Source organism: Urocampus carinirostris, chromosome 16 (assembly GCF_059441175.1).
Source record: "Urocampus carinirostris isolate Australia breed hairy pipefish chromosome 16, RoL_Ucar_1.0, whole genome shotgun sequence".
NCBI lineage: Eukaryota > Metazoa > Chordata > Actinopteri > Syngnathiformes > Syngnathidae > Urocampus > Urocampus carinirostris.
The window spans coordinates 27,428,764-27,441,704 of record NC_142364.1 but is presented as its reverse complement, the minus strand read 5'-3'; the positions used below and the strand labels follow the sequence as shown (position 1 = coordinate 27,441,704).

At 38.7% G+C, this 12,941-nt stretch overlaps 1 protein-coding gene across 5 annotated transcripts in view; it reads right to left on the bottom strand.

The window, feature by feature from the left end:
- Window positions 1–12,941, bottom strand: part of garnl3 (GTPase activating Rap/RanGAP domain like 3) — a 103,950-nt gene that overhangs the window by 31,248 nt on the left and 59,761 nt on the right. For 3 of the 5 annotated variants that reach the window (XM_088356207.1, XM_088356210.1, XM_088356209.1), the window contains exons 7-20: window positions 12,873–12,936; window positions 11,597–11,623; window positions 11,441–11,516; window positions 11,274–11,372; window positions 9,988–10,091; window positions 9,366–9,474; window positions 9,251–9,296; window positions 7,920–8,026; window positions 6,616–6,731; window positions 4,346–4,468; window positions 3,104–3,178; window positions 2,926–3,040; window positions 1,997–2,023; window positions 1,810–1,920 (exon numbers count right to left, since the gene is read on the bottom strand). In XM_088356207.1, the coding sequence (XP_088212333.1) occupies window positions 1,810–1,920; window positions 1,997–2,023; window positions 2,926–3,040; window positions 3,104–3,178; window positions 4,346–4,468; window positions 6,616–6,731; window positions 7,920–8,026; window positions 9,251–9,296; window positions 9,366–9,474; window positions 9,988–10,091; window positions 11,274–11,372; window positions 11,441–11,516; window positions 11,597–11,623; window positions 12,873–12,936 (1,199 nt within the window). The remainder of the gene's footprint in view (window positions 1–1,809; window positions 1,921–1,996; window positions 2,024–2,925; window positions 3,041–3,103; window positions 3,179–4,345; window positions 4,469–6,615; window positions 6,732–7,919; window positions 8,027–9,250; window positions 9,297–9,365; window positions 9,475–9,987; window positions 10,092–11,273; window positions 11,373–11,440; window positions 11,517–11,596; window positions 11,624–12,872; window positions 12,937–12,941) is intronic. The other 2 variants (XM_088356208.1, XM_088356211.1) reach the window with 1 other exon arrangement.

Genomic DNA, 12,941 nt, shown 5'->3' with positions numbered 1-12,941 from the left:
GGCAATTTTCTATTTTCTCCATCCTCTAACCGTTGTCTCTGGTACTGTGAGCAAAAATATTGTGGTAATGAGATAAAAGCTACTGCCTTTTTGCATGTTATATATATTACTAGTGGTATTGCTGTCAGGATTCAGCACTCCCACCGCCACAACCACCATACAATTCCAATTACATCCCTTTAGTTCGGTGACACTTTTTAACTGATCCATCATTGCGAAAAAGTAATATACTACCATGAAATCTTGTTTATAACACGCAACTTAACTTGTTTTTTTTAGGTACAAATAAGGCACATTATACATGATTAATTACGGTACGTATAAATTGTAACTGCCAAATGAGTCCTACTCATCATTTTGTTTCAGTATAAAAAATATATATTGTATCTGTCATGTGAAAAAAATGCATCTATATTGTTGTCATTGTTTCCTTTTTTGCTTCTGTGTCAATATTCATAATGTAAACCTTAAAAAATTGAAATTTTTTTTTTTTTAATGAGAGCGGCGATGTAAAATGTAAAAACAATACAGAGGAGACCATTAACACCCAAAAGTGGATACATTGTTATTGGTTTATTCGCAATTAAAAAAACTTAGGTAGATAATCGGTAAATTGAACAAAAGGAAAATAAACTGCCAACAACTGTTCACAGACATGTCTACGGGAGTTTTACAACTATATATCTTAGTGACGTGCAGTCAGGGGAGGCAGGTGAGGTTGTGCCTCACCTGTAATGATTAAAATATAAAAATAAAACTATATCAAATAGTGATATTTAATAAGTGTTAAATATTCTCATTTAACTTCACAATTTCTAAATTTCCTTTTTTCAATTTTCCTACAGGGATGGAAAAATTTTCCTACAGGGATGGAAAAAGTATCTATCCATCTATCTATCTATCTATCTATCTATCTATCTATCTATCTATCTATCTATCTATCTATCTATCTATCTATCTATCTATCTATCTATCTATCTATCTATCTATCTATCTATCTATCTATCTATCTATCTATCTATCTATCTATCTATCTATCTATCTATCTATCTATCTATCTATCTATCTATCTATCTATCTATCTATCTATCTATCTATCTAATATTGATACAACTAGTATGTAACGTATTACTGTTCTGAGCATCTGCAGCGGTTAGGCATGCAATTATCTTACCTAATAACAGAGGGCGATAGTGAGACCCAGTATTTTGATTTGGCGCACAATTCAGCCCCAAAAAATAGAATTAGTGACAGCAGGTCAAGCCAAACAGTACTTTTTTCTCTTTGCATGGATTTTTCACAATGGAGGATAATATTTCTATTCATCCATCTATCCATCCAACCATTTTCTGCACCACTTATCCTCAGTGGGGTTGCTGGGGTGCTGGAGCCCATCCCAGCTGACATGGCAGTGGGCAGGGAGCACCCTGAACTGGTTGCCAGTCTGTCAGAGACATACAACCATCCATGGGCTCATTAACACCGAGAAACAATTTGGACCAGCCAATTAACCTGACATGCATATTTTCTAAGAACATGGGAGGCAAAGGGAGAACATGCAAACTCCGCAAGGGGAGGCTGCGGTAGCTGGAATTGAACCCTGGACCCCGTACCGTGGAGCTGCACGCACATATTACTGCTAATGCTTAGCAGATGCACACATAGTAAGGCACGCAATTCTCTTGCCTCATGACCGAGGGCGATAGTGAGACCAAGGATTCAGTTGTATTTGTTTTGTTATTGTGTAAAGTATAAGAAAACTTGACTGTTATTGATGTTATAATTCTTATGAGAAAAAAATGTATTTACCTTTGTCTGCTCTGGTGATGAGCAAGTCCTGAGGCTCAAGTATGTGCATCTGCTTCACCAGCAGGGTCTTGTCAAAAACTTGCACTGGCGATGGCGGGAGAGCCTGAGCCTCTGTGACATAACAGCAGCCACTTTAGCTAAATTAACACCCCCAAAAAACAGTCGGGTCCTGTGGACCGATACTTACCATTAATTGATGAAGGCGAATCAGGGCCTGGTGTGGGTAGGGTTCGGAGGAATGAATAAATACATAAAGATAAAAAAAGGACCCAATAGCATGTGGACTATTCAACAGATTTTGTTTTTAATTGTTTTGGATCTAATGCTCAATCGAGGAATAGCATTACCAGCTGGTATATACCGTATATACTCGCATACAAGCGTACATTGCATATAAGTCAAACCACTTACTACTAAACACATAATTAAATAAATACCCAAAATATTAATGAAACCTGTACCCTAACAATGATTATTATTCAAATGTGTAGATAGTGACGGTTTATATGTTTGTTAGTTTGTTTGTTTGTTTATATCTTAACACTAGGCTTGTAGGACACCATTTCCTGTGGTATGACTTGGGGAAGTACAGCCTGATGGCACCCATCCCTCTTTAGGCCGACATACGTTTCCACCCAGTCTCAAACTGGTAATAAAGATAAAAATGAAACAATTTTTAAAAAATGACGGTACTTCAAAGCAGCGCGTTGTCACTGATTTCCACTTTTCCTTTTTCTATACCTAGCTTCTTGGGACACATTATTAAGGCAAAAAAGTGCACTGAATAACAATGATATGAGACGTGATCCCTTTCAAACACAACCGGGGCGGCACAATTGACTAAACAGTAAAGAGCAAAGGGGGAGTATCAGCACTATGCATTGCCGTAAGCCATTGGGTGGCTTTGCCTGCTTTACATTCCTGTGTGTTCATTTTGTTTTAACGTACATATAAGTCGATCCCCTGATTTCAGCATTGTATTTTATCGTTCTCAATTCAGCTTATACAGGTATGCGAGCATGAACGGTAATCGTTTTTTTCGACTGCCAATGGAGGCCCCTATTTGGACTGAGCAACCCCGGTAAGATGTCAATTTCAATGACTGAAAAAGCTCACCGTCCAGCAGCAGGACTCCTGCCGCGTCGGTTGCCGCTAGCAGCGACTGGCCCCATGAATCAGCGCACACCAGCTCGTGAGGAAAGCTGCCGCAAAACGATTGCGACTCCCACGGCTGTAAAAGACACAGAAAGGCGTTAGCGTTAGCGACCGGGATTGAAGAGGTCAAAGACATAACCTCTTTTCGGCACAGGCCGGTGGTGACCAGGCTGGTTGGGGCGTCGCCTCTCACGATGGTCTTCAGCTTCAGAGCCTAAATGGAACAACAAGCCATAGGGTATTCTCAGTTAATGATATGAACTCGGCAGTTAGTGACATCATATCCCTATTGCGACTAATGCGTTACAAAAGAATGCATTCCTGGAACACTTTTCTCTGTAACAAGTACTGTATGGCAGCATTAATGAAAATATGTAACTACTATCGTTACTACAGGGAGTGCTAATCCACTACCTATTAAATGCAGATCATGAATTACAGTGTCCTCCTGTTCCTAAACACTCCACCCCTTAAATTAGCACGTACAACCCTTAATCTGTCAGAAACTAAAAACAAAGTGATGTAGTCTCAAGCACAGAGGGAAAGGATGATGAATTTCTCCTCATGGAGATATTCTACCAACTGTACCTACTCACATCTGAGCCAAATTCAGAACTATAAAATTAAATACTGAAATCAGGGAGTGAGTTTATATGCCCATATTTGGTTGTTTGTCACCAGTAGCAAGTGGTAGTTAGGGAATGGGGACGTTCTTTGCAAGCTCTCAAGATTACACAACCCAAAAAAATATGAAGGCTTCACTGCTTCCACATGTTAGTGTCATTTTCTTCTATATCTTTTATAGTGTGGCTATTTTAATGTTTAAAGGCCTTCTACTCTGTTACAGGGAGCACCCAAACCCTTTCCAAAACTCTAAACCGTAACACAAGCCCATTTTTTTCTTAAAACCCTCAATAATAAACCCAAAAATGAACTAAATACAAACATCTACGTCTTGAAAATGACACAAACGCTACATTCAACTAATCAAAACTTCAATATTAAGCGCAAGAATTCTTGACTAGATGAATTTGATGCTATTATAACTGCTACACAAATGCGTTTGATTGTAATGAGATTTGACTTAAGGGTCGCGCTGGATTTTTTTAGGCCCCATTTTACCTTTAGTGACCAATCCGCACAATTTTCTTCGTATTCTTTTGCCCAGCGTTTCATGAATCTTTAGTGTTTATATTTGGAGTTCACATTCTTTTACATTCTAGCGCCTGAGAACAGAAAGTGCAGATCCGGCAATAGCCATAGACATACCTGCCCAAAATACTTTCCCTTCTAAACGTTACCCAACAGTACCAAATCCATAGCTCCAACCCCCGGCCATCAGCACACAACACAACAAGTGTCTGCCGTGATCTTCTCGTACCTGCCCGATCCTGACAAATTCGGCCTGGCGTGCCTCCTCCTTCTTCCGTGCCGATTTGGGCGACTCGGGAAGCACGTCGCTGAAGGAACGGCGGTTCAACATGTTCTGCGGGGAGAAAGGGACCTAATATGCAATAATGGAAACATGCATGATGAAGGTGGAGGAGGCGTTACACAAACAGAAGAAGATCAGGTCTTAGTGTTGGGAATAACCGTTATAAAGGAACACGTTCATGGAACGTGTTATTAACATTTAATTTAATAACTAAAGTGTTTGGACAATATGGTGCATTGCTCCTTTACTTGTTAAAAGAAGTTCGTAAAATTGTAACGTCCTCTGCTAAGTATTCCTCCGTTGCCCACGACGTAACATATAACCCTCAATCCGCCAACGCTTAAGAAGGGTAGGCATGTTTATACTTACCTACAAAGTACCCTCAGAATACAGTTACGGTGGCATTTCAAGCGCAGAAGACAGGCACTTAATTTCTCCTCAAGGAGATAGTGTCCCTATACATTCATCTAAGCCGTATTTACAACTACAAAATACTGAAATCATGTTTGATTGTGTGTCACTAGCAGCGAATCGCAAGCACCCCGTAGGGAGGGGGCGTGGTTTATTCAGGAACAACAAAAGAAATGTTAGCATAGAATCCACGATAAATTTGTGCTGAATTTTGGTCTATTTATTTGTAAAATTATTTCTGCAATACACCCTGCTTGGAAAAAAAAAGAAAACCTCTTGGACATTACTCAGAAATGGAGAAGGAAATCTTTGAGTGATTTTAAGCCCAAGGACAAAATGAATATGGAGTGTCTCGACTACGTGTTTGTTTGCAAGCTCTCAAGATTTCACAAGCCAAGAAACATGACTGCACGTGAACTTTCTTTGTAAAGCAAGGTCGATTTTTGTTCAAACAAAAACAACAAACCTGTGTGTAGAGGTTCTCATACAAAAATATACCATTGTAACTAGATTATTACTTTCATAATAATGCTCTACTTTCTTTTGTCAGTTATCTGGGAGGTAACACAATTACATTTTTCAAATTAAGTAACTAGTAACTATAACTAGCAACTGTTTTTAAGGAACGTGTTTTACACTGTAAACGGCAGCAAACATGAACTAGTAGGAAAATACAAGTGACAAGCGGCGAGAAAAAAGGCGGCATTGCAGTGGAATCAGTCAGTGTGTGTCTGAGTATGTGTGTGTGTGTTGTGGTGCAGTGGGCCGCAGTGAGGAACACAGTCAGCAGCTTCTCAAGTCACAGTGGTGACAGTGAGGATGGGGTGCCGAGCCACCCCCAAATTTGGGGCTTTAGAGGAGGGGTGGAAAGACCTTTTCAAATGTGGTCGAGGGGTGGGCCAGAACAAAAAAATGCACACAGTTGATTGTTATTTTGGCTATGGCTGGTTGTTTTGAGTAAATCATTTAATGTTTCATATTTTGTTTTTCAGGCGATCTGTAATATAAAGAGGGAGGATGATTAGTAAGTCCCATACCCCTTAGGGTTGATCTACTTTTGGTAACTGATAAAAAGAAAGGGCTCTAGGGAGGACTTTTTAGAAACGTTTGGATTTTTTTATCTGAGGGTTGAATCCTCTCCTGTTCTCCTTGCAAGTTCACGATCCATGATTTTCATCTTTCCTGATTTTGGGTGTCCTGAACTTATCGATGAGGAAAAAGATATCTTATTCTTCTAATGTGTATTTACAAATAAACATATAACCAATCATTTATATGTACGTGTTTTATTATGTTTTAGGAATATTGAGAGAATAAGTAAATCGAATTGGTTTCCAAACACTCAGATTTAAAGCAAAATATTATTTTAAGTCCCAGTTTTTAGACACAAAATTTGATAGTATTCATGATTGAAAGACTAAAAATTCTTGCTCAGAAAAAAAATCATGATAAAAACATAACCATTACAGAAAAGCATAGTCAGCTATTTGAATGTTGGCCCTGAAAAATGTATTTTCTATGGAGTGGCGACACACAAAATAATCCTGGGTAGAAGCGGCATCAAAACACCAATTGATTTTAGCCGTACTTTTACAGTGCCTGGATCTCTTAACCGGCAGGGTCGTGTGGGCACCACTTCCTGTGGTGTTTCTTGGGCAAGTGCAGCCTGTCGGTGCCCATCCCTTTCCACAATGTTTTTTTGGGTAGGTGTTTGATCCCCACACGAAACAGGTACTAGTTTTCATTATATACAAATGGCCCCCAGGCCTTAGTCTGCCAGCCCCTGTTTTAAAGACTCCTGATACCTTGTGCAGGTCCGGCATGAGGTCCTGGTAGAGGGAACGGATCAACATGTCCAGAGTCCGCTGACGCTTCTGCGCAAACGTCGGCGTCTCCAGTGTGGCTTTCTCTCCATTGATTACTGGAAGAAACAAAACCATTAATTGATTATGAGCCTTCATTTTCACACATTATAAGCCATTCCCTCAGTCAAGCTAAGAAGAAATAACAACTTAATAGTCAAAAAATACATTACGAATAAAGAAATGTTTTGTGCCACGCTTGTCTCTGGTGTCCATTTGATGTCCCCTCATCCATAAAAATATTTTTCCATTAAACATTATTGATGGTAAATGGTCTGCATTTATATAGCGCTTTTCAAGTCAATGAAGACCTCCCAAAGCGCTTTACAATGTGCTTCACACTTACCCATTAACACACACACCAATAGGGAGTCAGCATGCAAGGCACCTAGCTGCTTATTGGGGGCATTAGGGATTCAGTGTCTTGCCAAAGGACACTTCGACATATAACATGCACGAACCTGCGACATCTTGACATCTTAGGACATCTTAGGACATCTTGATCGTAAGACAAGCACTCATTCACCTCAGATCCCAATCCAAGACGTACTCAAAGTGAATTGTCCTTGGGCAAGACACTGAACCCCTAAAGCCCCCAATAGGTAGGTAGGCAGCCTGCATGGCTGTCGCCGCTATCGGTGTGTGAATGGGAAAGTGTGAAAAACATTGTAAAGTGCTTTGGGAGGTCTTCAGTGACTTGAAAATGCTTATATAAATGCAGACTATATACCATCTTCGCATTAAGCCTCCCCCACCCACATTCATACCCACAAATCTCCTTAACCCGTGATAAGCTTTTTGGTTGGAGGTATTAAAAAAAAAAAAAAGATTTTAAAAACATGCATATTAAAAATGTTATTACTTTGCCATAAATAATTAAAGGGACACTGAGTAATATGTGATAATTCTTTACTGTATAATGCAACCAAAGACAAATGCTGCAAAGCACCAGGAAGACTATAGAGACTCAAAGTGACCAAAGTCCAGCCTTTCAAAAGGTTTTTGTTTTTTGTGGTACCCTTAGCAGCAAGATGTCGGACGATCATGTCAGTTTTCTCTAAGAGAGACTCACACATCCAAATGAGTTTCATGCTAGTTAAAAATCACGTTTCCTACAATATCCCCGGTGAGCTACGCAGGTGTTCTCATGGGGTTACCTGGTGCCCACGAGTACCAAATTGGAGACCCCTGCCTTATAGTATAAAGTCCACAATATTAAGGATTCAAAATGTATTTTTCAGTCTTACATTTGACTAATAAAAAGTCCCTGAATTCGTGGTGATCGGTAAAGACCGGTGGCGATGGGAGAGGCGGCCCGAACAGCGGAACACTCTCCTCGGAAAAAATCTTCAACCTGTGAAAAGAGAAGACACCCTTTTTATTTCTTTGTTAACTCTTTCAATGCCAGACGTTTTTTTCAAATCGGGAGAGCTGTTGCGAGCCAGTTTTGTAGCTATATACACATTAGACATATCAAAAGAAAACTTGGACCCTCATACTTGTGATCCTTTTTTCCATGAACACGAGGGCTTTGCTTGCAAAATAACATTTTATGCAAGAACACTGAACTGATGCAAAAAAGATGCATAAACTTTGCAAGAACTTTTCAGTGCCCGATGTTTCCGGCGAAGTAATCACACGATTTGGGTCACCATTGCGATCGTGTTCCTTTGGACGACTGCATTCCCGTGGATGTGCAGCAAATGTTATCCCTCTCTGACTAGACGATAATGGTAGGACTTGGTCATCTTTTCTTGAAAGGGATATGCTCTGTTGAAGAGTTAACTTCCTATTATGTCCAAAACGGGAACAGGAGGAGGACCCAGATGCGTAGCATTTTTCACCCAAGCTTTATTTTACGGGAAATGGGGCAGTCATGGACGTTGACCCAAACACCAGTGATTCGGCGATCGCTGGGTGGAAGACGTAAGGCAGCAGTCTGGTGTGAAACGACAGGAAGCCAGAGCCCGACGAGATCGATACCAATTACACAAGCAGATACCGGACAGATGGGGTCGATACCGGACAGGACGGGACAGACAGAATGATATCAGGCACTGGAGACTGGAGTCCGATAACAAGCAAAACACAAATCTTGCGGGTGCAGAGGTTCGTTGACGGACTGACAAAGGGTGAGTGAGAGCACTGAGCTTAAATAGGAGGGTAGCCAATCAGTCTACGAGCCGCAGCTGGCGGCAAATGGGCGAGCCAATTGGCAACTGTGACATATTACTATTTGTCCATATCTCACCAGTGCTTCACTTCACATACAGGCTTTATTGGGCCGCTTACACAAACTCATTCGCCAAATACAAGAAGCAACACTAGGAAGTTGGGATTCTATGATGTCTGGACAAAAATCTGATCAAAGCCCTCTACCGGTGATTTATCATACTGAAACCATTCGCAGAGGCTTGATAACAATGAGAAGCGCCAAACACTTCACTATAGTTTTTTAAATAAAACCAGTAAAACACGTTTTTACGTTTTGGGACAATGGTTATGAAAATGTATTTATTTGTTCTGGCATTGAAGGAGTTCATCACAAACCATTGCATGAATTAATGGTGGCCCTCACCTGTAGCTGTCAGTCTGGCAATTATATCGAACTAAGGCAAAAATATCTGCGGGTGTGAGTCAAGGAGATGCAGGCCAGACTAAAGATGTCACGCTTGAAGTTTTTGAGAGGATACGGGTGAAGTGCGAACGGATCATGGAGGGCTTGAAGGACGAGGATGCGTCATCGCCCTCCTGGAACACGATGGTGACGATATCATTTCCGATGTGACGCTTGCGCTCAACCTGTAGGGGGTGACGAAAGCAGAAATAGAACCCATTTTTTGACCTTGAATTCAATTTTTGGGATCAACCTATGGTCAGGCATTCATCTTTTCTTTACCCTCACTAGTAAAATGATGATGGTATCAGGCAGTACATGAGCATTACTATCAGGGTTTGTACACTTTTTATGGTCAAATTCAAGCACTTTTTAAGGTCTTTCAAATCCAATTTTCCAATTTCTGCAGTACTATTCAAAAAATAAATAATACATTATTGTATTTTTGATATCAATATTTATTGATTAATTGTCAATATCATTATTATAATTGATCCCACCAACACAAACGATATATGTAAGGTAGGTAGGTGCAAACCAGGGAAAGACAATTATTTTAAAGTTTTAACGAGCCGTACGGAATTTGGAACTTTGTAACTCTCCGCTTTCATCTCACTTAAAGTCATAATTGGCGCCTCAGTCAGCTCATTCATGATGCGTATGCATATATCCATCATTTTTGTAATGGTCGACAGCACCTGTTGTTTGTTCTCTTTGGAGTAGGGCAACATGGTGGACACGTGGAACATGAGCTCATGGCCTTGATAAACCGTGTAGATGGACTTGATCCCTGTAGTGTCGTCTGGAAAAGAGATCAGGACTTTGGTGAGTTATGTCTTTCACTGAGTGGTTTGTTTATCACCCTGACGCATTACTTTAGCCATATTGGTGGTGATTCATTTTGTCTTACATATTAGCATTATGGTAGCAACCTTTGGTTGCATGAAAGTAGGAATAAGAAAATATTATACACTACTGTTTAAAAGGGGTTGCTTAAAAATGTTCTTATTGTTTTAGTGAAATTTACATTAAACAAATCAAAAATAAACCCCATACATGTTTAACGTGGTAAATGACCATTTCAACTGCAAGTATCTGGCTTTTAAATGCAATATCTACAAAGGTGTATAAAGGCCCATCTCCAGCAACCAGCACTTAAGTATTATTATTGTGTTTACCAATTGCATTAGAAGACTAATGGATGAATATAAAACCCTTGTGCAATTATGTTAGCACAGCTGAAAACAGGTTGGTCAGTTAGAGAAGCTATAAATAACTAAACGTCCTTTGAGCTAGTCAAGTATCTGAAGCACCAAATTTGTGGGTGGGATTTACCTTTAAGAATGTCCAGAAAAAGAACGTTTAGGTGATACTCGACAGTCTATTCTTGTTATATGATATTAAGACTATTCCATGCGAGAAATTGACAAAAAACTGAAGATCTCCTGCAACAATGTTTACTACTCCCTTCAGAAAATAGTGCAGGGTAGAAAAAGCAGTGGGAGGTTTCACCGCACAACCAAGAAAGAGGACAAGTACATAAGAGTCTCTGGTTTGAGAAATAGACATCTTAGTCCATAACTAGCAGCTTGGTTAAATAATACCCGCAAAACACCAGCGTCAACATCTAGAGTACAGTGGGTACTCTGACATGCTGGCCTTCAAGGCAGAGTAGAGAAGGAAAAAACATATTTAAGACTGGCCAACCAAAAGAAGAGATTAATATGGGCAATAGAACACAGACATTGCACAACTCATTTGATAAATAAAAAGGTGACTTTTTCATGAAAAACACAAAATTGTCCAGGTGACTCCAAACTTTTGAATGGTAGTGTAGATCCATTCTAAAATTCATTCATGCAATCTGTAACAAAATCGCTGTGCAAGCATTAGCAAAAGGATTGCTTTGTTGCTTTGAGCTAAGGTAACCAGCTAATATAATAGTAGATTGCAAGCAAAAGCTGCTGTTTTTGGCGCTTCTCACTCTTGGTGTCCAGGCCTCCCCGATAGCCGGCCCATCCTTGTAACGTTATGTTATCACCCAGAAGCTTAAGAAACTTGTCAAAGCTCTCGCTGCCCATTTCTGCAAATACAAACAAAGAAATTGCCTCAAGAATTAGCCACTAGTGGTGGGGCTATTATGTATTTTACCATTGCTGAACATCTCGTCATCTGTGAGCTGTCCGTCTTTGGCAAACAGAACACCGAACTTAAAGTTGACGGAACCCTGTGGAAAGGGTAAACTCATGAAGAATGCGGAAAAGTAAAAAGTATACAAATCATGCTAAGTGCCGTCATGCTAAGTACCTCCTGTTCCTCCAACACGAGCAGATCCTGAGGGAAAAGGAACACAAAACGAAGCATTAGCTGATGCTTGGCTAAAAGACTTTGCGTTACGTTCCATTACGTTAAATTGCATTAGGTGACTCCAATGGACATTATGTTAGATTATGTGAAACTTATTATATTGACAACATTGTGTAACATTACTTACTTTTGCCAGATTATATTATAAATCATTCATCCTATACCAATGCCTTATGACAACATTAAATTGGTTTCTGTTATGTTATGGGAAACACATCACATTTTATTTGTCAGAAAATAAATGTACGCTAAATTTTTGGGGGATATTTGCACATTTTTTTGTAATACATTTTATTTAATATCTTTATTATTTCACTCACTTAATCATTTATTTGTGTATGTATATATTATGTATATTAATTATTTATTTTTTGAGTTGTATTTTCTTTTTATTTATGTACTATTTTTATAAAACCCAGGTAAATAAATAAATAAACAAATACATTTAATAACAGTAACAGTTATTTTTTTTAAATATTATATATATATATATATAATATATATATATATATATATATATACATATATATACATATATATATATATATATATATATATATATATTGATATATAAACAGGATGTGTACATATATAGATAGATAGATAGATAGATAGATAGATAGATAGATAGATAGATAGATAGATAGATAGATAGATAGATAGATAGATAGATAGATAGATAGATAGATAGATAGATAGATAGATAGATAGATAGATAGATAGATAGATAATTTATAAATAGATAGATACATATAAACATAAATATATTTATTTAAAATTGGAAGATCGTTTTGGGCTATAAACGTTTGTTTACCTGTACTTCATTTATTAATTAAGGTAATTAATTGGTAGTCCTATATAATCCTCCTTTTTTAAATTAAAGGGGAAATGTGTATTATTTGACCAATAAACTTGGCTTTATGGTGTAATACAACCAAAAATAAGTGCTCAAAAGTACGTAAGAAAACACAAAATTTAACTTGACTTCATTTTTTTTCCCCCTTATTGAGTCAGCTCCCTTTTGACGAGGCTCATCTTATGTAAAATAGGTGGAAATTTCTCAGCGTGTAGAATTAATATGATAAAGACTTCCCCAAAATGTCAGACCCAGCTTTAAACAGTATTTCTTCACATTTTGCCTTGGTGCAATATGTTTTTTATCTTTCCATATTACATCACGTGACATTTTTTGACATTGGACCACGAGGGCGCTTACCTTCTGAATGTCAGGGTTGAGGATCTCCCGGGGGCCCTTCTCGAACTTGTCCATGTTCATAGCGCTTAT